The following is a 27,579-nucleotide window of genomic DNA, read 5'->3' on the forward strand; positions in this document are numbered from 1 at the left end:
TCTACTTTATATTCTCAATCTGCAATAGTCACAAGATCAATTGTGTCTAGCTATTCTCAAATTCTATTTAGGCTCTTAAATTCTTTCTTGTGTATGTGTGTGTGTGATTTAAGTATGTCTAAAAAGGGTACACCGAGATCCCCAATTATTATAATTTTGCTATCCATTTCTCCATTTAACTTGTATGGATTTGGTACAAGTACACACACATTAACACATACATACTTTTGGACACTATAAACAAACATTTTATTAATTTATTTAAATAGAGAATTTATTATATATGGTGTCTTTAAGCAAAAATGAAGTTTGTCAGTTTATCTTTTTAAATTCAGTCCAATTTTGGTGTTATCATGCTGGATCATGATTAATATTCCTTTTCTTAAGAGTTTAGTTGACGCATGAAGGAACCTAATCTTTAACTTTTATTACATGACAATTTCTGTATTTCAAATGTTTATTGTATACAACTTGCAGTAGGATTATGCTTTCTAATGCATTCTGCCCTTCTTCATTTCTTCCCCTCCCTCCCCTCTCTATATCTTCTCCTTCCCCCCCAGGTGTTCATGAATTTGATTTCTAAGTTCCTTTGACAGATCCAGACAAAAATAAAGTTCATGAGTTAACTAAGGGGGCGGAGGCAAGATGGCGGCTTAGAAGCAGCAAAAGTTCACACCTCTGAAAACCCTTCCTTACCGATCACAAACTGAATGCTCCAATGGGACTAAAATTCAAACTTAACAACAGGACAGAGGCTGGGAACCCTACTTCTGGACTCAAATCAACAGATACGCCCCCCACCCCCCCAAAGCCGGAATCCGAGAACACTCGGGTATAAGAGGAAGGCAGAAGAAAGGTCCCAGGACCTCTCCCCCCTAACCCAGAGAACTGAGCTCCGAGTAGCAGCGGGAAATTCTGGGCAGGCAAAGGTGCTGCTTTCGAGTGTCTACCATATGAACAGCGGGGCGCCGGGCTCGAAGAGTCCAGCGTGTATAGCGGGTAGGAAGCCAGGGAGAGACTGAGGCCCGTGGCTGGGTCCTTCCATCTGGCTCCAATCTCACAGGGAGGTTTTTGCCTCAGGGCACATCCAGACCAATCCAGTTGAACCTAACCCCATCAGGACTCCTCAGAGCTCAGGGAGGCCAGGACCCCTCCTCCCTAGAGTGCAGGGCCACTGGCAAGGACAGGAACCTGGGAAGAGGGGGGAAGGCAAAGGCTCTGGGGAACCTTGCGGACAGCAGAGAAGCAGCTGGAGAGAACTGGAGAGAGGCTGGGCTGCCCAGCCTTCCAGGAGACTTCAGCCTCAGAGCACATACAGCCCAACCCAGCTGAACTTAATCCGATCAAAAGCCTCCAGAGGAGAGGGAAGCTAACATTTCTCCTGTAGAGACTGTACAAAGAGATCTGGCAAAGCTCCAAGAAATGAGACTGACAGCCCCAAAAACTAAAAAAAAAAATGAGAGGAGCAAGAGCACAGACAAATACAGGGAGCAAAGAAGGGATAAACTCGAGCAAACAACAGAAAAAGAAGAAAGAAATTACAATAGACAGCTTCTGCACAGGTAATGAGCAAAGAGCAAACGAAATAGAGGGGGAGGGATCAGCAAAGGAAAAATCAGAAATCCCAGCGAATTGGATACAGGCTTTGGAAGAACTCAAAATGCAATTCAAAACACAATTAAGAGAGGCTGAAGACAATTGGGAAAAGAACTTAAAAACTAAGATAAATCATCTGGAAACAGAGGCACTTGAACTAAAACAAGAAAATAGTGTCTTGAAAGCCAAAATCAACCAGCTGGAAAATGAGGCAAAGGACATGAAAGATGAGGCAAAGCAGATGAAAGATGAGGTGAAGAGGTTGAAAGATGACCTCCAAAGAAAATCAGACCAAAAGGAAAAGTACGACCAAAAATTCAAGGGTGAAATCCAGGCTTTAAGATCCAGAATACAACAACTAAAACCAAGTGACCTCACAAGGCAGCAGGACACTATAAAACAAAACCAAAAGAATGAAAACATTGAGGAAAATATGAAGCATCTCATTCACAAAAAGGAGGATTTAGAAAATTGGTCAAGGAGAGACAATTTAAGAATCTTTGGTCGACCAGAAGACCATGACAAAAGAAAAAGCCTGAAAATTATATTACAGGAAATTATTAAAGAAAATTACCCCGATATCCTAGGACAAGAGGGAAAAGTGGAGACTGAAAAAATGCACAGATCAACTCCTGCACTTAATCTCCAACTGACGACACCCAGGAATGTTATAGCCAAATTCAAGAACTATCAGACCAAAGAAAAGATATTACAAGATGCCAAGAAGTCATTCAGATACCAAGGAACCACAGTGAGGATAACATAGGATCTGGCTGCATCCACACTGAAAAAAAGAAAGGCATGGAATATGATATGCCAGAGAGCAAGGGAACTAGGTCTATAACCAAGAATCAACTACCCAGCAAAACTAACTATATTCGTACAGGGGAAAAAATGGTCATTCAACAAAATAGAAGAATTTCAAGAATTCGTAAAGAAAAGACCAGACCTGAACAGAAAATTTGATGTCCAAGCACAGAACTCAAGAGAATCATCAAAAGGCAATTAAAAAAGAGGGAAAAAAGAAAAACAAAACAAAACAAAAAAAATTTTTTAAGCGACTCAATAAATTAAAATGATATATATCCCTATAAGAAAAGAGGTCATTGGTAACTCTTAAAGACAGTTATTACGTGGGCAGCAAAAAGAAGTACACTTAGAGGGAACAGTGACAAACTGTATAGGATGAAAGGACAAGACATAAATAGGTATATAGATATATGCATGAATAAATACATACACATGAGTATGCATATACACACACACACACACACACACATATATATATATATTAAAAACAGGTTAATATTAAAAGAAATGGGAAAAGAAACAAACGGGGGTAAATTTATATGTCACAAAGAAGCTCATTGTGGGAGGGAGGAGAACATCAATGCACTGGAAGGGTAAAGAAGTCAGAGACGGGAAATACTCAACTTTTAGGTGTTTTGAAATTGACTCAAAGAGGGAAAAGCAATCCAATCCATTGGGGGCCAAGAATAGATTTGTGCCCTATAGGGGAGTAGAAGGGTAACAAATGGTCTGGTGGGGAGGGAAGCAGAACAAGGGAGGGGGGGAGGGGGTTAATTTTAGAAAGACTACAGGGAAAATAAGGGGGGGATGAGAAGGGAGGGGGACAGAAAGGGAAGTAAAATAAGGGTGGGAACTAGAGGGACTGTTTAAAAGCAAACATTGGTGTAGAAGGAAAGAGTGAAAGGAGAAAAGGCAGGAACAGGAGCAAAAATCAAAATGCTGGGAAATACACAGCTAGTAATCATAACTCTGAATGTGAATAGAATGAAGTCACCCATAAAACGCAAGTGAATAGAAGAGTGGATTAGAATCCAAAACCCTACCATATGCTGTCTACAAGAAACACACATGAGGAAGGTAGATACACATAGAGTGAAAGTAAGAGGATGGAGCCAAATCTATTGGGCATCAACTGACAAAAAGAAGGCAGGAGTCGCAATCATAATATCTGACAAAGCCAAAGTAAAAATGAATCTAGTTAAAAGAGATTGGGAAGTTAATTACATCCTGTTAAAAGGCAGTATAGACAGTGAGTAAATCTCTGTACTCAACATGTGTGCACCAAATGGCATAGCATCCAAATTTCTAAAGGAGAAAATAGAGGAGCTCAAGGCCAAAATAGATAGAAAAACTATACTAGTGGGAGACCTGAACTTTCCTCTATCCGAACTAGATAAATCAAGCCATAAAATAAATAAGAAAGAGTTAAGAGAAGTGAATGAAATCTTGGAAAAATTAGAGTTAGTAGACATGTAGAGAAAAATAAATAGGGATAAAAAGGAATATACCTTCTTTTCTGCAGCTCATGGTACATTCACAAAAATTGACCACGTATTAGGGCATAAAAACATTGCAAACAAGTGCAAAAGAGCAGAAACAATAAATGCAACTTTCTCAGATCACAATGCAATGAAAATAATAATTAGTAAGGGAACATGGAAAGATGAATCGAAAATTAATTGGAAATTAAACAATACGATTCTCCAAAGCCAGTTAGTTAAAAGAACAAATCGTAGAAACAATTAACTTCATTGAAGAAAATGACAATGATGAGACATCCTTTCAAAACCTATGGGATGCAGCCAAAGCAGTACTCAGGGGGAAATTTATATCCTTGACTTCATATGTTAACAAATTAAGAAGGGCAGAGGTCAATGAATTGGGCATGCAAATTAAAAAATTAGAAAGTGAACAAATTAAAAATCCTCAGATGAAGACTAAATTAAAGATCCCAAAAATCAAAGGAGAAATTAATAAAATTGAAAGTCAAAGAACTATTGATTTAATAAATAAGACTAGAAGCTGGTACTTTGAAAAAACAAATAAAATAGACAAAGGACAAGTGAGTCTAATTAAAAAAAGTAAAGAAGTAAACCAAATTGACAGTATCCAAGATGAAAAGGGAGAACTCACCTCTAATGAAGAGGAATTTAAGGCAATCGTTAAAAACTACAATGCTCAATTATATGGCAACAAATATGGCAATCTAGGTGATATGGATGATTACTTACAAAAATATAAAATGCCTAGACTACAAGAGGAAGAAATAAATTACCTAAACAACCCCATATCAGAAAAAGGAATTGAACAAGCCATCAAAGAACTCCCTAAGAAAAAATCCCCTGGTCCAGATGGATTCACAAATGAATTCTATCAAACATTCAAAGAACAACTATTCCCAATATTAAACAAACTATTTGACAGCATAAGCCAAGAAGGAGTTCTACTAAATTCATTTTACAACACAAACATGGTATTGATCCCAAAGCCAGGCAGGTCAAAAACAGAGAAAGAAAACTATAGACCAATCTCCCTAATGAATATAGATGTGTGAACCTTAAAAAATTCTCAGACCCTACTTCATAAGGTTAGGATTGTGAACCTTAAAAATTTCCCAGTCCCTTCGTGGTTGCCATAAACTGAAATAATTAAAATAGTTGAGGTCATAAACTGTAGTGATTAAAATGGTGGAAGAATTAAATTGTTGTAGATAAAAGAGTGGATGAGTAAAGTGTGACCCCAGAAAATATGTTTTCACTACAGTATCTTGATTCAAATCAAATATAAGGTAGTCGCCAGGGAAATATTCCCAATTATGAATATACCCAAGTCAACTGGGTTTTATAGATAATTTAATTAATACAAATGTGGAATTAAAGAAAAAGGAGAGATTGAGAGAAAAGTGGAATAATGAGAAAAGGATAGGCTGGCCTAGGGCAGCCCTGGCCAACCCATGCGTAAGCCCTAAAAGAAAGATCAGTCAGTCCTCAATCACTCACCACAAAATCTCTCCAAGCAAGGATTCTAGTGACACCAGGACAGCTTCATCTTAGTTGCCTCCACCAGCTCAATCCTGAATCTCAATGTCTCAGAATGTCCCCGAGAGAGACCCTTCAATTCAGCCTTGGCCACCTGCCTCCTTCAATTCAGCCTTTCCCAGCTGACTGTCCTCAAGAGACTGTCTCAAGAGCCTCGCTTCAGAGCCTCCTTAGAGACTCTTCTCTTTAGGAGACTGTCAACTCCTTATATAAGGAATTTTCTCCTATGTCACCTCCCCTAAATTCTTATATCTACCAATCACAGTAGACGGTTTTCAAAGGACAGTCCATTCTTAGTTTATACCTGAGTAGACTAATCTTTTGAGTAATTCACACCTGAGTAGACTAGAATCTCTGAGTAAGTTTTCACCTCTTTGCTCCTTATAAGTTCACAAGTTGCCTGACCTTTATAGGTACTTAGCACCCTTTTGTATTATATCCAAAAATAGGCATGGCTTAAAGAACTTTGTCTTACTATAAGTATGGGTTTAAGTACTTTTCATTGTTCAGCAAAGAGTTTCTTCTTCATCTTCCCCTAGGGCAGACTTAAGTAGGGGTGGAGTAGAGGTCTCACATTCCTGATCTAAGTACCTTTACTGCCTAAATGGGGAATGGTCTCAATGGGGAATGGTCTTAACCCAACCTTATGAAGTAGGATCTGAGAATTTTTTAAGGTTCACAGATGCAAAAATCTTAAATAGGATACTAGCAAAAAGACTCCAGAAAGTCATCACGAGGGTCACCTACTATGACCAGGCAGGATTCATACCAGGAATGCAAGGATAGTTCAATATTAGGAAATCCATCCACATAATTGACCATATTAAGAAGCAAACTGACAAAAATCACATGATTATCTCAATAGATGCAGAAAAAGCCTTTGATAAAATACAACACCCATTCCTATTGAAAACACTAGAAAGTATAGAAATAGAAGGGCCTTTCCTAAAAATAATAAACAGTATATATCTAAAACCATCAGCCAACATCATCTGCGATTGGGATAAACTAGAAGCCTTCCTAATAAGATCAGGAGTAAAACAAGGATGCCCATTATCACCTTTATTATTTAATATTGTACTAGAAACACTAGCAGTAGCAATTAGAGAAGAAAAAGAAATTGAAGTTATTAAAATTGGCAATGAGGAGACCAAGCTGTCACTCTTTGCGGATGATATGATGGTTTACTTAAAGAATCCTAGAGAATAAACCAAAAAGTTACTCGAAATAATCAACAACTTTAGCAAAGTTGCAGGATACAAAATAAAACCGCATAAGTCATCAGCATTTCTATATATCTCTAACCCATTTCAGCAGCAAGAATTAGAAAGAGAAATACAATTTAAAATCACCCTAGACAATATAAAATACTTAGGAATCTATCTGCTGAGACAAACACAGGAACTATATGAACACAACTACAAAACAATTTCCACACAGTTAAAACTAGATCTAAACAATTGGAAAAACATTGATTGCTCATGGGTAGGATGAGCTAACATAATAAAAATGACAATCCTAAGCAAATTAATTTACTTATTTAGTGCCATACCTATTGAACTACCAAAAATCTTTTTTACTGAATTAAAAAAAAAACATAACAAAGTTCATTTGGATGAACAAAAGATCAAGGATATCCAGGGAAATCACGAAAAAAAAAATGTAAAGGAAGGAGGACTTGCAGTCTGAGATCTCAAACTATACTCTACAGCAGTGGTTATCAAAACAATTTGGTACTGGCAAAGAGACAGAAAAGAGGATCAGTGGAATAGACTTGATGTAAATGATCTCAGCAAGAGGGTTTATGAGAAACCCAAAGACCCCAGCTTCGGGGACAAAAATCCATTATTTGATAAAAACTGCTGGGAAATTTGGAAGACACTGTGGGAGAGAGTAGGTTTGGATCAACACCTCATACCCTACACCAAGATAAATTCAGAATGGATGAATGACTTGAACATAAAGAAGAAAACTATAAGTAAATTAGGTGAACACAGAATAGTAAACTTTTCAGACCTTTGGGAAGGGAAAGATTTTAAAACCAAGCAAGACTTAGAAAGAGTCACAAAGTGTAAAATAAATAATTTTGACTACATCAAATTAAAAAGTTTTTGTACAAACAAAACCAATGTAACTAAAATCAGAAGGGAAGCAACAAATTGGGAAACAATCTTCATAAAAACCTCTGACAAAGGTTTAATTACTCAAATTTACAAAGAGCTAAATCAATTGTACAAAAAATCAAGCCATTCTCCAATTGATTAATGGGCAAGGGACATGAACAGGCAGTTTTCAGCCAAAGAAATCAAAACTATTAATAAGCACATGAAAAAGTGTTCTACATCTCTTATAATCAGAGAGATGCAAATCAAAACAACTCTGAGGTATCACCTCACACCTAGCAGATTGGCTAGCATGACAGCTATGGAAAGTAATAAATGCTGGAGGGGATGTGGCAAAGTTGGGACATTAATTCATTGCTGGTGGAGTTGTGAATTGATCCAACCATTCTGGAGGGCAATTTGGAACTATGCCAAAGGGCAATAAAAGACTACTTGCCCTTTGATCCAGCCATAGCACTGCTGGATTTGTACCCCAAAGAGATAATAAGGAAAAAGACTTGTAGAAGAATATTCATAGCTGCACTCTTTGTGGTGGCCAAAAATTGGAAAATGAGGGGATGCCCTTCAATTGGGGAATGGCTGAACAAATTGTGGTATATGTTGGTGATGGAATACTATTGTGCTCAAAGGAATAATAAAGTGGAAGAATTCCATGGGACCTGGAACAACCTCCAGGAATTGATCTAGAGTGATAGGAGCAGAACCAGGAAAACATTGTACACAGAGAATGATACACTGTGGTACAATCGAAGGTAATGGACTCCTCCATTAGTGTCAATGCAATGTCCCTGAACAATCTGCAGGGATCTAAAAAACACTATCCACAACTAAAAACACTGATGAAAAGCAACTGCTTGACTACAGGGGCTGAGGGGATAAGACTGAGGAGAGACTCTAAATGAACACTCTAATGCAAATACCAACAACATGGAAATGGGTTCAAATCAAGGACCCATGTGATACCCAGTGGAATTGCGTGTCGACTAAGGGGGGGGGGTTTAGGGGGGGAGGAAAAGAAAATGATCTTTGTTTCCAATGAATAATGTTTGGAAATGACCAAATAAAATAATGTTTAAAAAAAAAAGTTAACTACTTCCTCCTTGTTTGTAGTCTTCTTACATATTCCAATTATGTAAGAAAGTAGTCCTACCACACCCCTATCCAACCTAATATATTACCCCCACCCTTTTCTTTTGAGATAAACAAAACTACTCTTAAGTTATGGTGTTCAATTATCTCTTTGCCATTAATAACTATATGGACCTGATCATTTAGACTCAATACTTCCTGGGACTATTCCAGATTCTGTCACTCCTTCATTTATTTTGCTTTAGTTTTTCTCTTTTAGTTTTCATCTCACTATCTCATATATTAATGCTTATTTTATGTGACTTCTTGAATGCTGGAGGTCAGAGCTGACCAATAGCAACCTTATAGTGATTTCAGCAATGAAAGATTTCCTAAAAAAACCTTAAAGACCTTAAGGAATGTAGTGTGGTAGGGGCACTATCCTAACCCTTTCCCTCTACTCCCAATTCCTCAAGTAAATCAGGACAGTTTTTCCTTAAAAGGTATTGAAACATGTCTAAAGAATTGGCTGGCTTTCTTATCAACTGAGTACAAAGTAACTGTGAGTGACCCTTTCTTGGCTAGTAATTCAGGCAAGGAAGATTCTCTAAGCTAAACCATCAAGATGTCCTTAATACCTATACTTGTTGAATATACTTTGCCTGCTGTGATTTTCTCTTCTCATTAACCACCGAATAACCTAAAAGTGTTTCATTTTATTCTAGTATCTAACCTAAATTACTAGGGAACTGGTCTGTATAAGGTCCAAGCAAGACTGTCCCATTAGAACATAGTCTTCATCCTTTTGAGGTTCCTTCCAATGATTCAAATATATTTACCATTATTATGTTTCTCTTGAGCTCTGCATTTGAATTTCAAAGTTTCTACACTCCTCTAGTCTTTTCATTATGAATGCTTAGAAATCTATTTCATTAAAAATTTATTTTTTCCCAGTAGGCTTATACTCAATTTAATATAATAATATAATAGTAAACATCGTAATTCTAAAGCAGTTTTTCTTTAAAATAACATATATTAAGTCTGCTACTACTTTATTGTGGTATCTGTGAAGTCTTGTGTAATTCTTAGTATCTAAAGATTTTTGGTGGTTATTTTTTTTTAATTTGACGTGGAAATCCTTGTTCTGGATATCATGTTCCCAAGACTATCATCACCATTTTCTTCTTCATTATCCTCTTCATCATCTCTTCTTACCTTCCCCTCTCCTTCCCCCTCCTCCTTTGGATTTTGGGCAATTTTCATTCATGATCTAAAGTATATCCATACTTTTTTTCAGTTTTCAGGATCTTTGATGCTTTCAACATCACATATTTTTATATGATATGCTTTCTTTTACTTTTTTTCAGTCTTTTGATTTGTAGTTTTTCTTGCCTAATGGAATAAATAACTTTTGTTGGGGCCATTCTAATTTTCAAGGACTTGGCTATTTGATTTAGACTTTGTATCTCTTGCATTAAGCTCTTAATTCTCCTAAATATTTCCTCTAGAACTCTGATTTTATTTATAATATGATTTATAAACTATTGCCCATTCTTGCAGGAATTCAAATTGATCTTGTGCCAAGTTATGTTTTCTTAGAGGTTTTGTAAATGTGCAGTTATTTTGTTCTTCTGGGATGTCTTCAGAATCCATGGCTCCGTAACAGTTCTTTACTGTGAAAGTCTTTTTTGTTTACTCTTTTTTTCCAGCCTTATTTCTTGAATTGACTTCTTTATTTTCACTAACCTTTAACTAAATTGGTTGTTGGGACTCTATGTTAGGCTAGGCTCAGTGAATTTAGAGGATGGAATTTTGGAGGCTTTGTTTGATCTTGATGTGTATTCTCTGGTATCCTTCTGTTGCTTTCTCTAGGCATAAAGTGTTTGTTCTTCAAGAATCTCTGGGGCAACTCTTACCAGGATGTACAAACTTTCAGCATGCCCAAAGCTATCTGTCCAGGATGATGTCTAATTTATTCCCTAAAGGTCAGTTGTGCTAGCTCTGAACCCTGGTTGAGGAAAGGACAATCAAAGGCTTACTCCTGGTTGAAGCTCAGTTTTGTGAACAATACAAGTATTATTGAGTCAGCTAACTCAAAGGCTTCACAAATTCAGATTGAAAAAACTGAAAGTTTTCCTGAGGTTTCAGCAGCCTGTCTTGATTACTCAGCTTAGGTCTATAGGCTGAATCTGAGAACTTGCTCTAGAATAAGTGATAAAACTACTTTCTTGTTCTCATTCATAATTTTTGGCCCTAACCATTCTGGATCTTTGACCTTATTCATTTCACTGGTAAACAATCACAGGCTCCAAAATCAGTTCATGACTAATTTTTGATCCCATGCCAGAATCAAATCAAATAACTTTGTTATTTTAACGAAGTTGCCAGAATACTCCTTACCCTATATGAAACTCAGATCCCAAATCTTCAACCATTCCTTATCATGGTGCACAGTTATAAGATCCAAGCTGTTATTATAGTTCCTTGAACTGAACTGGATTAAGAAGGGCACTTTGTACACAGTTAAGGTCACAAATACATTACAGGCCCCAGCCTTAATTCAAAATCGATCTGCAACCCTGTTCCGAAGTCAGAGATACATAGATGCCAACTCTTTTTTGTTCTCTATAATGGATCCATGAGTAAGTACTCTTTGCCCTGGTAAGTCATCCCTGGTTTCAGTCTACTCCTAATAAAAGGTTCTGTGTAAGCCTTCCTGGTTAGACCTCAAATAATATTAAAGAAAACACTTGAGTATATGAACAAGGCAGATTTCAGAAGAAGAAATCAAAGTAATCAGTAACCATATAAAAATTGTTCTAAATCACTGCTAATTAGAGAAGTGCACATTAAAATAACTGAGATATTGCCCCACACTTTTCTGGAGAGAATGTGGAAAAATTGAGACACTAATGCACTATTGGTGCAATTATAAACTAGCCCAACCATTTGAGAGAACAATTTGGAGCTACAGCAAAAGAACTGCAAAACTGGGTTGGTCCTTTGTCCCAGTAATAACACCACTAGATCTTTGTCCCAAAGGGAAGAGGATCCATTTGTGAAAAATATATTTATACCATCTCTTTTTGTGGTGACAAAGAATTGGTCATTGGGAGGGGATGCCTATCAACTGAGGGATGGCTGAACAAGTTATGGTTTATGATTATGATGGAATACTATAATTCTATAAGAAATGACATGCAATGATTTCCATAATGTGTGGGATGAAATAGAACAACCACCTGCCCAAATTATACTTACCAACCAGGATTCAGAGAGTAGTTAGTAGAAAATGCAGTCTTTATTCTTACTCATGAGTAAAAGGGCAGGCCCTAATGGCGATGCTCAATGCGTTATACAGATAAAAGCATTTTATCGATCCTGGTGCAAAGCCCCCTCTGTCTCATACCACATGGTCTGGGGGTAGAACTTACAATCTAGGTGTAAAAATCTAGGCACTCTGAAAACAAGAAGTTATCCAACATGAATCTCAACACAAGTTTCACCAGGCAAGGGAGGGTGGGGGTTTATGGAGAGGCAGCTATGTACTCAAGAGCTGCTCTTCTGACTCCTAAAGGTCAGGGGAGATAAGGAGGTAGGATAGTCTAATGGTCTGCTTTCTTTGAGAGAAAAGATCTCTAACTCACTGGGCCTATGGCAATAACTGAATGTCCTTAAAAAGTTGTTTTTAAACCCAAAGCATGTGGGGTCTGCAATGGGATCCCACCCTGAGAAGAACAAATTAAGTCTTTTCTCGCCACACATATACAAACTGAAAAGAACTCCATGAACTGATGCAGAGTAAAATGAGCAGAACCAGAACACTGTAAACAGAAACTGAAACACCGTAGTACAGTCAAATGTAATAGACTTTGCTACTAAAGCAATGCAATGATCCAGGACAATTCCAAGGGACTTATTAGAAAGAATGCTATCCACATCAAGAGAAAGAACTGTGGGAGTAGAAACACAGAAGGAAAACATGATTTATCATTTGCTTATGTGGGTAAAGGAGATGGGGTTTGGGTTTTGGTTTTTTTGTTGTTGTTGTTGTTGTTTTTTTAAAAACCCTTACCTTCAATCTTGGAGTCAATACTGTGTATTGGCTCCAAGGCAGAAGAGTGGTAAGGCCTAGGCAATGGGGGTCAAGTGACTTGCCCAGGACCACACAGCTGGGAAGTGTCTGAGGCCAGATTTGAACCTAGGACCTCCCATCTCTAGGCCTGACTCTCAATCCACTGAGCCACCTAGTTGCCCCCTGGCGTTTGCGTTTTTAAAAGATTACTCTATTATAAAAATTAATAATATGGAAATAGGTATTGAGTGATAATACATGTATAACTCAGTGGAATTACCTGTTGGCTCCAGGAGGGGGGAGAGAAAGAACATGAATCATGAAACCATGGAAAAATGCTTTAAAATAAGTAAATAAACAATTAAAAAAAAAGAAATTATAAACAGGATTGTTTCAGAAAAAACTGAGAAGTCTTAAACTGATACAAAGTGAAATGAGCAGAACCAGAACACTGAACATAGTAACAATAATAATGTAAGGGTGATCAACTGTTAAAGACTCAGCTACTCTAAGATAATGATCCAAAAAAATTCCAAAGGACCCATAATGGAAAATGCTATCCAGAAAGAGAACTGATGAACTCTGAATGCAGATTGAAGCATGCTTTTTTAACTTTCTTTATTTTGTTTTATTTTTTTTGCTTTCCTTTGTAATATGGCTAAAATGAAAATGTTTTGCATGACTTCTGTGGAGAAGAGAGAAATTGCAAGACATGCATCAAGAAAAGAAGCTGGATATTGATCAGCTGTCAATCAAAGGAAAATTCCATTTGGAATGTTACAGGGAAAAGCAGTTTAGAGCCAAGTCAACGATGACTGATTTTCTGGGACTTGGCTGAGGGCTTTTAGCTGATGGTGGTTATTTTGAAGGAAGAAGCTGGGTTTATCTCTGGGACTTGGGATAATCAAGTTGGAGGTGCCCTGGCTGATTTGAAGGAAGAAGAGGAAGAACAATAGTTCATATATCTCTCTCTGACTAGCTCTTTTCATGGTAATGACTTAATTGCCATTTCTCTCAATATCCTCCAACCAAAGGCTCCCTGTAGATAATAGGGAAAACCCAACCCTCTTACTCTTACCTTTCCTGTTTTCCCCAATAAACCCTTAATTGAGATAAAGAAGAGAAAAGAGTATTTCCTCTGAAACATCATAGTTCACCCTAAGTGACTTAGAAGCTAAGAAGAAGGGGCAAGGGGAAACAAGGGAAAAAGAGGGGAGGAAGGGAAGTATAAAAGGAAGGAGGGTAGGCAAAGGAAGATAACTACCTAATCTACTAGTTATCTAGTATCCATCAAATATACCCTCCAATATCATCTATTATATTTCACATGTATAACTGATAACAAATTGCTTGTCTTCTCAAGAAGGGGGGGGGCAAGGTAGAAGGGAGAGAATTAGGAAATCAAAAAAATTTTAAATGATTATCATTTTTAACATGTAATTGGGAAATATTTAACAAAATAAATAAAAATGACTTTAAAATAACAATCTGCTTTATCACTGTAACCTAAATGGCAGAGTGCCTTTCTATCTGCCTTATAGCTAAAACCCCCCCTTTGTGTGTTATCTTTCCCTAATTCCTTGAAAGTAGGAAATGTCTTACATTCTATTTTTATCACAAGCACTTAGCATATTGAATTGTACAAAGTAAGTACTTTTTTTTTACCTCACTCAAAGACACATCAAAACAAATTATATAAGTATTTAATGTGTTGAACTGATTTGTTAAATGTGAGTTTAAAAAAACACAACAGTGTGCTTGAATTAAGTTGGTAACATGTATAATAAAATAATGCAAATTTCTAGCACAAGATCTGCTTAAAATAGCAGATAATGTTCTTTCCACACCTTCCTAAAAATGACTTCGTATTTATTTTGTATAAACTCACTTGTGTACATTTCTGCCCAATAGAAAGCAACCTCCTTGAGGGCAGGAGTTGTTTCTTTTTATCCTTTGATCTCTATACTTTTTATCCTTTGATCTATACACATTAGAGATGTTAAATAAATTTTACTTAATTGAATTTAATAGTGATAGAACAAAGCAAATTTAAGAGGTTTTAAAATATCTTTACTTGACACCTCCAGAATTGAAATAAGTCAAAATTTAGTCTCATTTAAATTGTCATCTTCACATGTAGAGTAGCATATTATGGGTTAAAATAGTGTGAATAAAACTATTCTCAATATTACATATTATTATAAATGCTTTTAAATTGCTTCATATACATAACAAAATATACAATTCTAACTCAATATTTCCCCATTTTTCTTAATACAAGCATAATTTATATATGTGTGTATATATGTACACATACATACTTATTTAACAGAGAATACATAAACTTTTTTTTAAGTCCAATATCAACCTAAATATAATTGGCAAATAAAAAATTCTTAAAACTAATTACTTATGTTAATCATGTTTTATAAGTATAATCATTGTATGTATGTGTGAAAATACACATTTTCAATGATATTAAAATGTAATTTCATAAATCATTACTATAAGGTTATCCCATCCATATTAGCTATAGAGAAAACCCCAGATCTTCTTTTATATGTCTCTCTCAGTTCTACTTTAAAAGCATCTTTAGATTCTGAACACATCAAAATAAAAGAATCACTAGTCAGATACTAAGTGGGATTCACTGAAACACAATGTTAGTTCTAATGGGTGGATGATTGTGTTTGGTCTTTTGAAACTTTGAAGTATAGGTAAGTCTTGATCACACAAATTAATAAATCCTAAAGCTGGAGTTAACAATAACCATTACACCCAAATTCTGCAGCTTAGCCCAGCCAATTTTTCAAAAGGTCAGGTTGTGAACTGGAGAAGATCAGGGAGGTCCACCGCATAGCTTTGTTGCCAGGCATCTCTCGTCTGGATTGTTGCAGGCATTTATTAGTATTCGTCAGCAGACTCAACAAAGCAAACAAGAAATTCAAGGACGAATAATAAAATGAAATGCTGCTATATAACCCTTTGTCATTCAGCAAATATGGGACTTTTTAGCTACATTGTTCCTAAACCTGGGTTACTACTTTAATTTTTCTCCACAGTGCTGACTGAATGAGTATGCATATGTGTTAAATGCAGAACTCCCCTAACAACTGCAGGACTGCCATTTAATCTGTTGGTGGATGGACCATTTCCTGTGGGAACCCTAGCTATGATTTCAAGACCCACCAAATAAATCTCAGATTAAGATTCCAAATGAAACCTGCCTTTGGAAGATAAAAAAATGTCAAGATGGCTATAGACAGTAAAATTATACATTATCTAGGTGTTGCATGATGACTCAGATGTCCTCTTTTTTTTGTTTACATATTCCCAGATATCACAACTACACAAAGTATTCATCAAATGTCACACTTTCATAATATTAGAGGCATCATTAAAACTGTTTGGCTAAGGACCTCAAAGTGTTTAAGCAGTAGCTCAAAAGTGTATTTGTGCAAAGTCAAAGAATAAATTTACATATCAGCAGCAGCTCATAAGGGATAGGTAAATATTCTGTTTATCACTCATAATTAAGGTTAGTTTAAATATAGGGCTTTGAGCTATCAATGCAGTCTGAAGAATTATTATATAATTTTTAAATTGAAAAATAGTTGTGTTTTATTCAAATTCACTCTTTCTCCATAAAATAATTGAATCAAAGGAAAGGTAAATTCTTTCATTTGTAGACTCAGTAAAATATTGCCCAGTGGCAAGTACATTTATAACTTTTTGAAATGTAAAAGTGTTTTAAAAATTTTAGGCAGATTAGCCTTAGAAAAGTAATTTTTAAAAATTAATTTTTCATTTTAGATGACTACTATTATTAAGGGGAAAAAAGGAAAAGATCACTTGTGGTAACAAGGGGCCAACAAAAAAAATTCATATAGAGCAAATGGTCTATTAAAGATGCAAGTGAACCTTCTGATGATAGTCTATTGCATTCGCTGGAGATCAAAGACTGCTTTTTTAATGAAATTTTTTTGTCATGTATTTGCTCATCTTACCTGTTCTAATGCAGCCCTGTCCTGATCTTAAGCTCCATACTAGTTGTTAATAAAACACAAGCAATGGTTTCTGAAAGGAAACAGTCATTTTTGTTATACTAATATGTTTTAAATTATAATTCTTCTGGAAAATGATAGGAAAAAGGAAGATTGACCACTATTTACTCCATTATGATGCTAACATTTAAAATATAATGGAGTACAATAAAAATGGGAAGTTTCAAATTGTAAAATTCTTCACTAATTTTACTTGGTAATCTTTTCTGTGATATACATCATACTAGGTATGTATCTAGTATGTACCAAATGCATATAAGTAATATACTTTATACTTTGTAAGTAGATCTATGTATAGATCTTTGTTCATCCTATGTATGCAAGTTGAAACATTTGTGCACACAAAAGAAATAAGCTCTGAACCCTTGAGTAGGAAGTATTTGTTTTGTTTTTCCAGTATAAAGTTAAGGTATTTTGGCCAGTTCAACAAAATTAATGTGATCTAATTGTCCTAAATAAGAACCAATGTTTCTGAATTTGGGAGAGGAGAGAAGAAAAGAAGAAAATTTGAAAATAACATATATGTAATCTTTATCATATCAGAAAATTTCTTCCCATTCATTTAATTCTAAAGATGCTATGAAAGATAGTACATGCAATGCATTAGAAAAATACTTCAAATAACTATGCTAGCTAACCAAGTAATAATAAACATAATAGTGGAAAAAATAATATTCATTTCTAAAAATTACAGACTTCCCTAAACAAAAATGCTCAATTTTAATCCAGTCTTAATATTAAAAAATCCAGCATACATTTTAATAATTTTATATGGACTTTTTCAAATAAAATAATGGCATTTATAAGGAAACACCAAAAAATCCTTCCAAACTGCAGATTAGAATGTTGGACTACAAAATAATATTTTTCACCCAATTTGCAATGTATGGGTTGCTCTGGTTTCTATTTAAGTCTACATTTCTTTTTCTTGAGCAAAATTCTAAATCAATAAAAAATATTTTTTGGAAATTATCATTCAAAAACATTACTTGGTACTCATAAACTACTTTAAGCAAAAAGACAATATGAATTCACTGAATTATATTGAAAAGTACTGATGCACTATTAAAAATTGTATAAAATTCACTTTTCAATGTTGATGCTTTACAAAAATTACAAAGTATGTAAAGTAGCAGACATACCTTGATTTAAAAATCTACTGTTTTGATTTTATTAGGAGTAGTACTATTAGTACAGGTCTCCCTCTAAAGGATACATGAATTTAGACATGGGGAAAAATTATATCTTTAAATATTTAAATATTTATTTTTCTTTCTATTACTATATATTATAGCTTGTGTATTTAAACATCTTACTTGGAAAGGAGGTCCACAGGTTTCATCAGATTGCCAAAGGGATTCATGACACACAAAAGTTAGAATTATTATGCTAGTATAATTTCAACTAGTAGAAGCATGGACTAAATTCCTTAGTAAACATGTAAGCCGACTTTTACTGATTCAAAGTTCTAAAATTTAAAAAACTCTAAAAATGAGTTTCCAAAAAACAATATGCTATATATATATATATATATATAATTTTGGAAGCACATATTTGAACACAATGTATGCTGGTTTAAATGTTATTTACATTAAAATTCTACTTTTCCTTATAAATTTTGTCCTATTAATTAACAGAAATTATTTACGACAGAAGGTATTCTTACAAAATAGTTTATTGTAAAATTTATATATTACAAAATTTAATCTTATTTGAAATGCAGATTCCTCTTGTTTTGATCAGTTTTTATATTTACAGGAAGTATAAAATCAGATATCCCCAAAAGCCAACTTGACTTAATAAATGTATTTAAAGTAATGGATTTCTTTTCCATAATGGACTATATCCTCAATCGTTTTTCAATTGGAGTTTGCACATTTCCTCTGGAAATGAATCACTCTTTTTTGGCCAGCTGCCAATGGTCCTGAACCACTCTCTCAAGTATTCTTAGATGGTAATGTGTGAGAAGCCACTATCACTCTATTAAACTAGGTCCTGTGGAGATAAACAGTAAATTTAATCAGCCCTAAGACATGTCTTTTTTAACCTCTCCTAAGGCACATGGATAATGAAATATAATCAAATTCATATTTGCCATAAAGTGCATATAAAATCTTCTAGGATACCATTAGTGTTGAGATTTTGAATTGTAATAGAAATTTCAATACTTACAAAAGTTTATTTTATCCTAAATGAATACCATTAGTTCTTTATGCTATCATGTATAATAAGTAAAATATGTGTTTTATCAAGTAATTATGAATTTTAAGGGTATTTTGGTTTTATGTATATGATCATATGAAGCAGTCTCTCTATAGAATTGAACTAAACTAATGGAAATCATTTCTATTAATATGTTTAAGTCTTTCAGGGATGGCTATTATTCTACTTATCACATCTATTCTTATTTTCATGTTTTATTTTCCCAGGAGTTTTAAATAAGAAATTTACTATTAAATGCTATGTTCTGAAGAATTAAAATCATAATACATTATCAATTCCATAAGTGGAATAAAATATATCATTAAAGAAGTATATTGAAAAAAGAGGAAACGGACCTATAGTCAAAATGAGGAATAATGGGCACATAAACTCCAGCAGCACGATGAGTGGAGCCCTTTGGAGGGCTTATAGGAAGATGTGTATGACAGTCACATAAAATGAGAAGGCCTAAAGAGATTTCTATCACTGGATGGAATACCCAAAGCTGAGAAAAATTGCAGATCCATTGAAACAAACTTTGTAAAACAGTTGTGGCTTCTTTAAAGAGAGAATGCTATCACTATGAAAAGCAATAAGTAATTTCAACTTTTACTTTAAGAGATAATTTCACTCAGCAGATGCAAGTTAATCTAGGTATTTCTTTCAATATAATCACAAGGCAGTAATTTATTTTCTGTAACAATTTAGACACACAAAATTATGACTACTTTTTCCCTTTAGGCAAACTTTAGCCTGGAAAGCTATTTTCAATGTCATTCTTCCTACTTCTCCAGTCAGATTCAAAAATATAAGGCATTAATTATTTTTCTAGGGAGTTCATTATACACATACCACATATTAGGTTCAAAACCTATTCTTTAGACAATCTAGTCTATGACAATTCAAATGTGATTAATGGAAGAAAAGCATTACAGATTGTGAAGTAAAGACAAAAAGACCAAATTAAACATATTTTCAATAATATTTAATATAATGAAACAATACAACTCTATATAAATACATTATGAAATATTAAGAGCCAAAAATTTTAAAGAAATTCAAGAAATTGAAATGTACAATCTTAAGCTAAGCTTTGAAGAACTCAATCAATATTATTTTGTTAAAGACAGGAAATATTTAGTTGATAACAGACTTAACTAAACTTTTGTTTTGGTTAGTCACAATTATACAGTTAGCCTTTTTAACCTTTCTTAGTATGTACTGACCCCCTAAAGGTTTTAAATTTTAATAAATTAAATATTTTTGAAATACCTTAAATTAGAAAAATAGTATATGACCTCACTATCAACTTCCAAAAATACAAATTCACTCAATATGAGAGATGCCTATTGAAAAAGTATGTTAGCAATTTCCATAGGACTGTAAAATGATGACCGTTAAAACATTTAGTGAAACATCAGAACTTTTTTTCAATTTGTGGTTTAAAAAAAAAAAATTTTAAAATTCAGAAAAGCCATAGATATGTGGATCTCTGATGACACTTTCCTTCCTTCCAGTTTATACATTTATAAAATGTATTTTTAAGCAATATCTTATATTCTTTTTGGTTCAAAAATATTTCTTTCATGTCTTCTGAGGGTTGAACTTGTGAAATGATACTCCTTTTTATCATTTATAATTGATTTTATAAGACAACTATGTTATATCCATTGAAGTTTTTTGGTCAGCTTAATTAAAAAAAATAAATTAGCAGAAAGTACTCTAGTAAACATTCACACTGGACAAATCTTTAAAACAGTGTTATGTATGAGGAAAAGTTGCCTGACCACTGTTGGGCCAACTTGTTGGAAAGAAGTTCTAGATAGCAAAAGTTTCACAGTATAATACTATAGAAGGAACCATTTAAAAAAAAATCATGGAAATATTTATTATCCTTTGTATATATTCTCTTTTTTTAAAAAATATTATGTTGTCCCTCAAATCCTAGTTTCTCCATGCAACAATGTAAAATGAATACTATCTCCCAATCACATCTCTCTCTCTCTCTCTCTCTCTCTCTCTCTCTCTCTCTCTCTCTCTCTCTCACTTTTTCTCATATGAGAAAGAACAAATATATTCCACAATCCTTGCACAAGCACAACACCTGGGGTTACATATTAATACCTTAAAAGTTCTTACCTTTTGACCAATTCTCCATTTGTACTTCTGAACTTGTTTGATCTGGCACAGTCACTGATTGTTCCTCCAAGATTTTAAAGCTAAAGTAAAGCCAAGTCTAGATAAATAAACTTAAAACAATATATCAGAACAAGCCTATTCCTTAGCTTTGCTTAACACAGAATTTATAAGATGAATGGTTTTTATAAATTTATTTTAATTAAGGCAGTAACCTGGTTATTTTTATATTTGATGCTAAATAGTATTTCTCAGAAAAAAAGGTTATTTTCTTTACCATTAGTTATAATCGTTCAGTTTTGTAATGAACTCATTACCTTAGTTGAAATATAAGCTTTAATTTACTTTATTATTTAGTTGATTTTTAGAAATCAGGACTTCAAATTTATGAAACATTCCTCTTTTAAATCTTTATGGATATATGGATTATTAGAAGTATTTTAAGGTTATTTCATAATTATTTTAAAATTTTAGAAAAATAAAAAAATTTCACACATCAAATGTTTTAACATAACTTTTGAACTTCAAACTATATTTTTAATAACGTTGCATGATCGTGGCAATAATACAGAATGGAAATGGAAAATACTAATAAGTAAAAACTCAGTAATGTATCTAGTATTACACATTATAAACACTACTGTTTTTCATTTTATCCAAACTAAAAATTATTCATCTAGTGCCTTATTAAAAACTTTCCAAGAAAAAGTGTGTCACATATGTTCAATACTTGAGTGAATATTAATAGATAACTAGTGAATGAAAATCAAAACAATTTTTTCTCCATAGTCATTTTAATGGTGTTAAAAAGTTTAATGTCAACCCATGTTTACGTTTAAATCATATTATTCCAGGGTGGCAAAGAATCATCTATTAAATGTTACTTTTATAATTCTAGCCATATAAACAACCTAACCATCCACATTACTATAGAAAAACATGAACAGTCTTATATTTCTAAACTTCTGATCTTGAAAAAACTGAAGATTATTTATAAGACTTCTCTAAGACCCCATTTATCGTAAATATACAGCAATTATCTCTTGCACTTTTAAAAATATATGTAAAGATGATAAAAGCTATTTTTTAAATGTTTTAGCTTTTTAATAGAGAAAAAATGGCAGTTACCTCATATACCGTATACAGAGTTCTTTACAAAAGTCCTCAAATGAAGCTGTAATCTTTTCCTTTTCTAATTCTCTGTAACCGTGTTGATTTGGAGGTGCAATCTTTTTCTAAGTTCCACATTTACTTTTGGATTAGCTGAAAATATATAAGGTTATTAATATCAAAGAAATGTTTCAGTCAATGAAGCCATTTCTCTACATATTGCCCAAAAGGTTAATAATAATTGGACTCTTTTAATAATAGATTCATATAGCAAGACAAGAAGAAAACACAGTATTTAATAACCTCTGGAGTATTTAAAAACATGTCTTAGAGGCTTTAATGTGCGAGTAATATACTATTTAAAACCATAATTTTATCCTTCTACAATATACAGTCATTATTCCTTGCCATTTACCCAGCTAATGAATGCCAGCAATTAGTAAAATGTAATCCCATTGCACAATCATTTTAATGCTTTTAGCACTCAGAAAAGTAAACACCAAATTAATACTGCTCAAGCCATATCAGATCCTTGTTGGAAGCGAGCAATTATAGTTCAGCTCCTCAGGTGTAATTAAATGATTGGAATGATTTAGTTCCATAAATGCAAGTTAATTCATAAGCAAGCAACAAATATACTGGGAGTAATTACAAGAAACACTGACAGTGTAAGCAGGGCATGTTCTTTTACAGTATGTACCTGGCAAAGGAAAATGCTGCCCTCTCCTGGACATATTAGTGAATGTCATTGAACCAAAAAATACTACTTGTGGAGCCATCACCCCCAATATGGAGGTGTGAGTAGAACCTTAATATAATATGCTTAATATACAAAGGCACATAGCTTTATTAAAGTCGTGTAGAACTTTCCAAGGTGCAGCCAAAAAAAGCTGTTTAATACTGAATATAAAGCTATGTATTAAAATATTTTGCAATTCTTCAATTCCAAAGCAATACATGGTAGTCAATTTTTATGACTGCTCTTAAAACAGAATGGACTATCTGTGAGACTGAAAAGCAACTGAAAAGGAGAGATTTTTCAGGGAAATTCTTAATTCACTCAAGATTTTAATTTATGCTCAACTAGTTCTATAGTCATTAACACTGTTTTGATGTTAAACTCTATTCCTTCATAAGCTGGATTCAATTAATAACACAATTCAATTTAATTTTAAGAACAAAAAATGTACAATAGAAAATCATATCCAAAAAATCATAGACTATGAACTAGAGTCAATTTTATTAATAACTTTATATTCAAAATAATTTCTTATGCATTAGCCACAAATACCATTAGATAATAAAACACAGTCTGGAAATCTAGAAAGAAAATAAATCAATAGAAGAAATTATGGGTAATACATAGTTGGACACTCAAAAGTAACATACTTCCTATAAATAATTACATTATTATAAAATCAACCAGACAAGACTAGGGAATTCACATTCTAAACACATAAACACTGAAAACATAAAAAAATAAAAACAAACAATAATGCTACATTGAGATTTACTCTATGTAGGATTATCATTAATAACAATACTACCTCTGACTTGCCTCAGATGAGAAGGTACTTTCTAATAATACACATTCTTAGAACTACTGCTATAAATGTTTAGCTTTACTAGGATTTTCAGGGGCATCCAACTATTCTAATCTAATAATTTTTCTCATGCATAAACATAAATAAGCTTCATAATAGGTACTACACAAAACTGTAAAAATAAAATAGGTCAAATTACTTTAAAGTCCTGTCACTAAGTTAAAGCTCCTTTGATGTCAAAGGCTTATTTTCCTATTAAAATCTTGTACACTGTAAGTTAATTGCTTTTGGAAACTACTTATTATTCATGTAAAAATTAATGTGCCAATGTATCTAAATCCTTTTAAATGACCATTCATGCATCTTCCTACTTTTACTACAAATGAAATCTGTCAAATGATATCAATGCAAAATGGTCTTAAAGAAAAGTTCTATAAAAATTTTTCCCTGCTAACAAGATTTTCATATCCAACAAATTTACTTAAATTCCATTAATTTTTTAAGCTGCTTTTAATAAATTCACCAAATAAAAAATAGACTCCATAGTCTGTCATTTGTGTTCCAGCTGACTTGATGAATATTAATAACAGTGTTACCCTGATTAAATGGGCTTCGTATGAAATCCCTGTGAATCCTATAGCTCAGACATCTCATTTTTCCAACTCTTTATGAATTTGGATTTAGACATTAAACTGAAAAAAACTCTTTAAAAAGACTTAATGGCACATTTGCATATTCTTTAAAATACTTCTAATGATTCAAAAAACTAAAATGTATATGCATTATGTAAATACTATATTATTGTTGCATTCTTTAAGTAAACATATAAACATTAAAATATGTTTATTTTAAACATCAATGATTTCAAGAACAAAGAAATTTAAATCTATCATAAAATAAAAGACTGTCTGCCCTTATGTTAACCTTAAATAGTAAAGGATAAAAGCTTAAGTTTATACAACTTTTTAAATTGCTTTTCAAAAATAAAGAAAACTTATTTTTCTTATCCTTCTCAAAATAAAAGGGTATAATTCTAATTTAACATTAATTTAATGATTTAACAATATACACTTAATCACATGAATAAGATTTTAAAAATAAAATGCTGTTTAAAAATCAAAGTATAGAATAAACGTTAAAAGTGGTTGGGGTTTTCTACCACAAGAAAAAGAAAACATGTTTGAAAAATGTTTAAAGAAAAATTCACTTCTGTACTTATAAGATTTTCAAATATGAATACAAATCATTTTCTTAGATTAAACTTTCATTTCCCATAATCTTCAAATTAGTCTTAATTTGCAAAGAAAATAGTTGTTCAGATAAAAAATTAATCATGACTATTAGAAAACTATGAAAATTTCTTATTAAGGAAAAAAGCTAAATTCAGTCGACAAAAACAAATCTGAATATTTATTATTTTATCACACATGAACCCAAAATTATAAACACACAAAAAAATTCCTTTTTGTTCTTTTCTTGCTTCTGGAATACTGAAAAATTTTTTAGTAAGAAAGGACTAAAATCTCCCTTAATATTCCATACCTTTCCAATTAACCACTTGCTAATAATATATTCTCTTGAAAAAACTACTAATGTTCATTTTCAACAAACATTTAATTTGGTGGTTGAAATTCTTATGGTAATGTCAACCAGTTATTTTATATATAAATATATATATGTATATAAAACAGAGGAAATATCTTTTTGAACCTTTATAAAAGTGACATCATAGGCAAATTTTTTGGCTAATGGAGTTAAATAGCATTTTCTTCAGGTTTCTTTTTGGTTTAGTTATGTGAGTTTATGTATATTGGCTGCAAGAATATGAAAGTAGGAAAAGGGTTTGGGTCAGTTTCAGTACTGTATCTGTAACATAAAGTTGACTATAATATAAATAATCTGTATCTATATATACAGGAGATCCTAAAATCAAATTAAAATGATGTTCCCTAAATCCTGAGAAAGGTTAATAATTTTTTTCACTGAATTTTCTTCATTAAACCTGTATCACAAAAACACAACACTTATATTTTGCATGAGTAAAACTTCATTTTATATTGTTCCATTTCTGGATACAACTGTATAATCTACAGTTGATCAATGATTGTTGGACATTTTCAGGCCAAGATATACTTCCAAAAGACTAGTGTAGATAATGAACAAATCTCCTATTAAATTAGGAGAAATATAAAGGATGTATTAAATTGGCCTTTACACCCATTAAGTGAGCCTAAGGTTAGACCTACAAAGTAGGGGATAGAGTACAGAAGAATGCATTCTATAGGAGAGCTATCTGGTACTAGAAAGGAGAGAAAGCCTGTTTCCAGTTACTTTGCAATTTTAAAAAATATCACTTTGAGAAACAGTGCATTAATATGTTCTTGTCTGAGTAAGTTTCTATGACTACAACTTTAGTCTAGATAGCATGAAAATATATTTCTAGTAATACCTAAATTTAAAAATTATGAAAAATGCCTGGATTTCCAAAAATGAAAGTAGCTCAATATAAAAAAGATAGGAAGACTGTAACAGCTTTAAAATATCTTATAAGAACTTAAATATTAAAAGTCCAAATGTGAGCAAATTGTTCCTCTGTTTAGTAAGCAAATACTATTGAGTATTTTATCCAGGTCTTCCTGGTTTACTAATAGTTTATATGGCAATTGACTCTATTTTCCAGGAGTTTATAATCTGAAAAGTCTTTTGGAATCAATTTGTCTTGTGTCATACTTATAGCTACCAATGAACTGTATTAAACCCATTATTCAGCAAAAAAAGTTTGCCACTGCAAAAGATCAGACCTGGGGAAATTTTATAAATAGCTAATGTCAAAAATATATTACATTTACAGTTTAAAGATTTTTAGTTAACAATGATAGGCCCAAGGAGCATTTGGAATAATAAGAAGTCAATTATATATGTGTGCACAGACACACACATATATACATACACACAAATCTTTGGGGAGGGGGAAAGAAAGGAGAGACTACTGATAAGGAAGAAAAGCTTGAAAACTAAAGTATTTTCAGAGAGTAAATTAGATACCAGGATCTTCTAAAATATCCTGAAACGTTTTGCCCTAGGCCAAGCTAACCTAAATCACTTAATCTAGGAGGATACAATACATAAAAACAAAGTTAGCTTTTAGAATAGTTTCCCCAGGGAACAAACAGCCTGTTTTCTTAAGATTCAGTGTGGATGCCAAGTTCTGATGCAAGGGCACACTTCTTCAAACAAAGATTTACATTTCTACACAACCAATAAAAACTGTTGGCAAATCAAAAGTCCACAAGTGTTCAAAGCAAGTTAAATCAATCTATAAGGTCAATTGGTATGAACAGTATCTTCAATTAGAAAATGATTACCACATCTTTTTTTCTAAAATGTCTCCTTTAATGAAGCAACTCTCACAATACTTTTGTAAAACGAGTTTTCCTTAGGGCAAAAAAATCATTCAGTGTTTTTTTCCTACATTCTACTGTAAATAAATAATAGCATTAAATGTTTGTTAGAGTGAACAGGTCTTGACTATTCCAAGGAACTAGTTACTAATGATAGTAAACATACTATAAATTTTAAAAACTCAATTACATTCTTAAAGCACTTCATATTCTGTTAATTTTGTCATTTACTGAAAATAGTGTATACAACAAAAGTATCAAAAAAAAGTTTCCAGTCAAAATAATCAAATATGAATTTGATGCTAAGTACAATTAGAGATATTTCTGACTAATTAACCATACCCAAAGAGTGTGGTTTAAATGATCACTGCTAATTTAGATGGTGGCCTCTACTAGCATACTATGATTGGTT

General features: G+C 33.0%; 1 protein-coding gene across 5 annotated transcripts in view; it reads right to left on the reverse strand.

Moving 5' to 3' along the window:
- The window catches only part of MIPOL1 (mirror-image polydactyly 1), a 487,859-nt gene that overhangs the window by 391,786 nt on the left and 68,494 nt on the right, over positions 1-27,579 (reverse strand). For all 5 annotated transcript variants that reach the window (XM_056811003.1, XM_007473186.3, XM_056811002.1 and 2 more), the window contains 2 exons: positions 22,241-22,375; positions 21,116-21,195 (listed from right to left, as the gene is read on the reverse strand). In XM_056811003.1, the coding sequence (XP_056666981.1) occupies positions 21,116-21,195; positions 22,241-22,245 (85 nt within the window). In that variant the 5' untranslated portion in view covers positions 22,246-22,375. The remainder of the gene's footprint in view (positions 1-21,115; positions 21,196-22,240; positions 22,376-27,579) is intronic.

The sequence above is a fragment of the Monodelphis domestica genome, chromosome 1, assembly GCF_027887165.1.
Source record: "Monodelphis domestica isolate mMonDom1 chromosome 1, mMonDom1.pri, whole genome shotgun sequence".
Lineage (NCBI taxonomy): Eukaryota > Metazoa > Chordata > Mammalia > Didelphimorphia > Didelphidae > Monodelphis > Monodelphis domestica.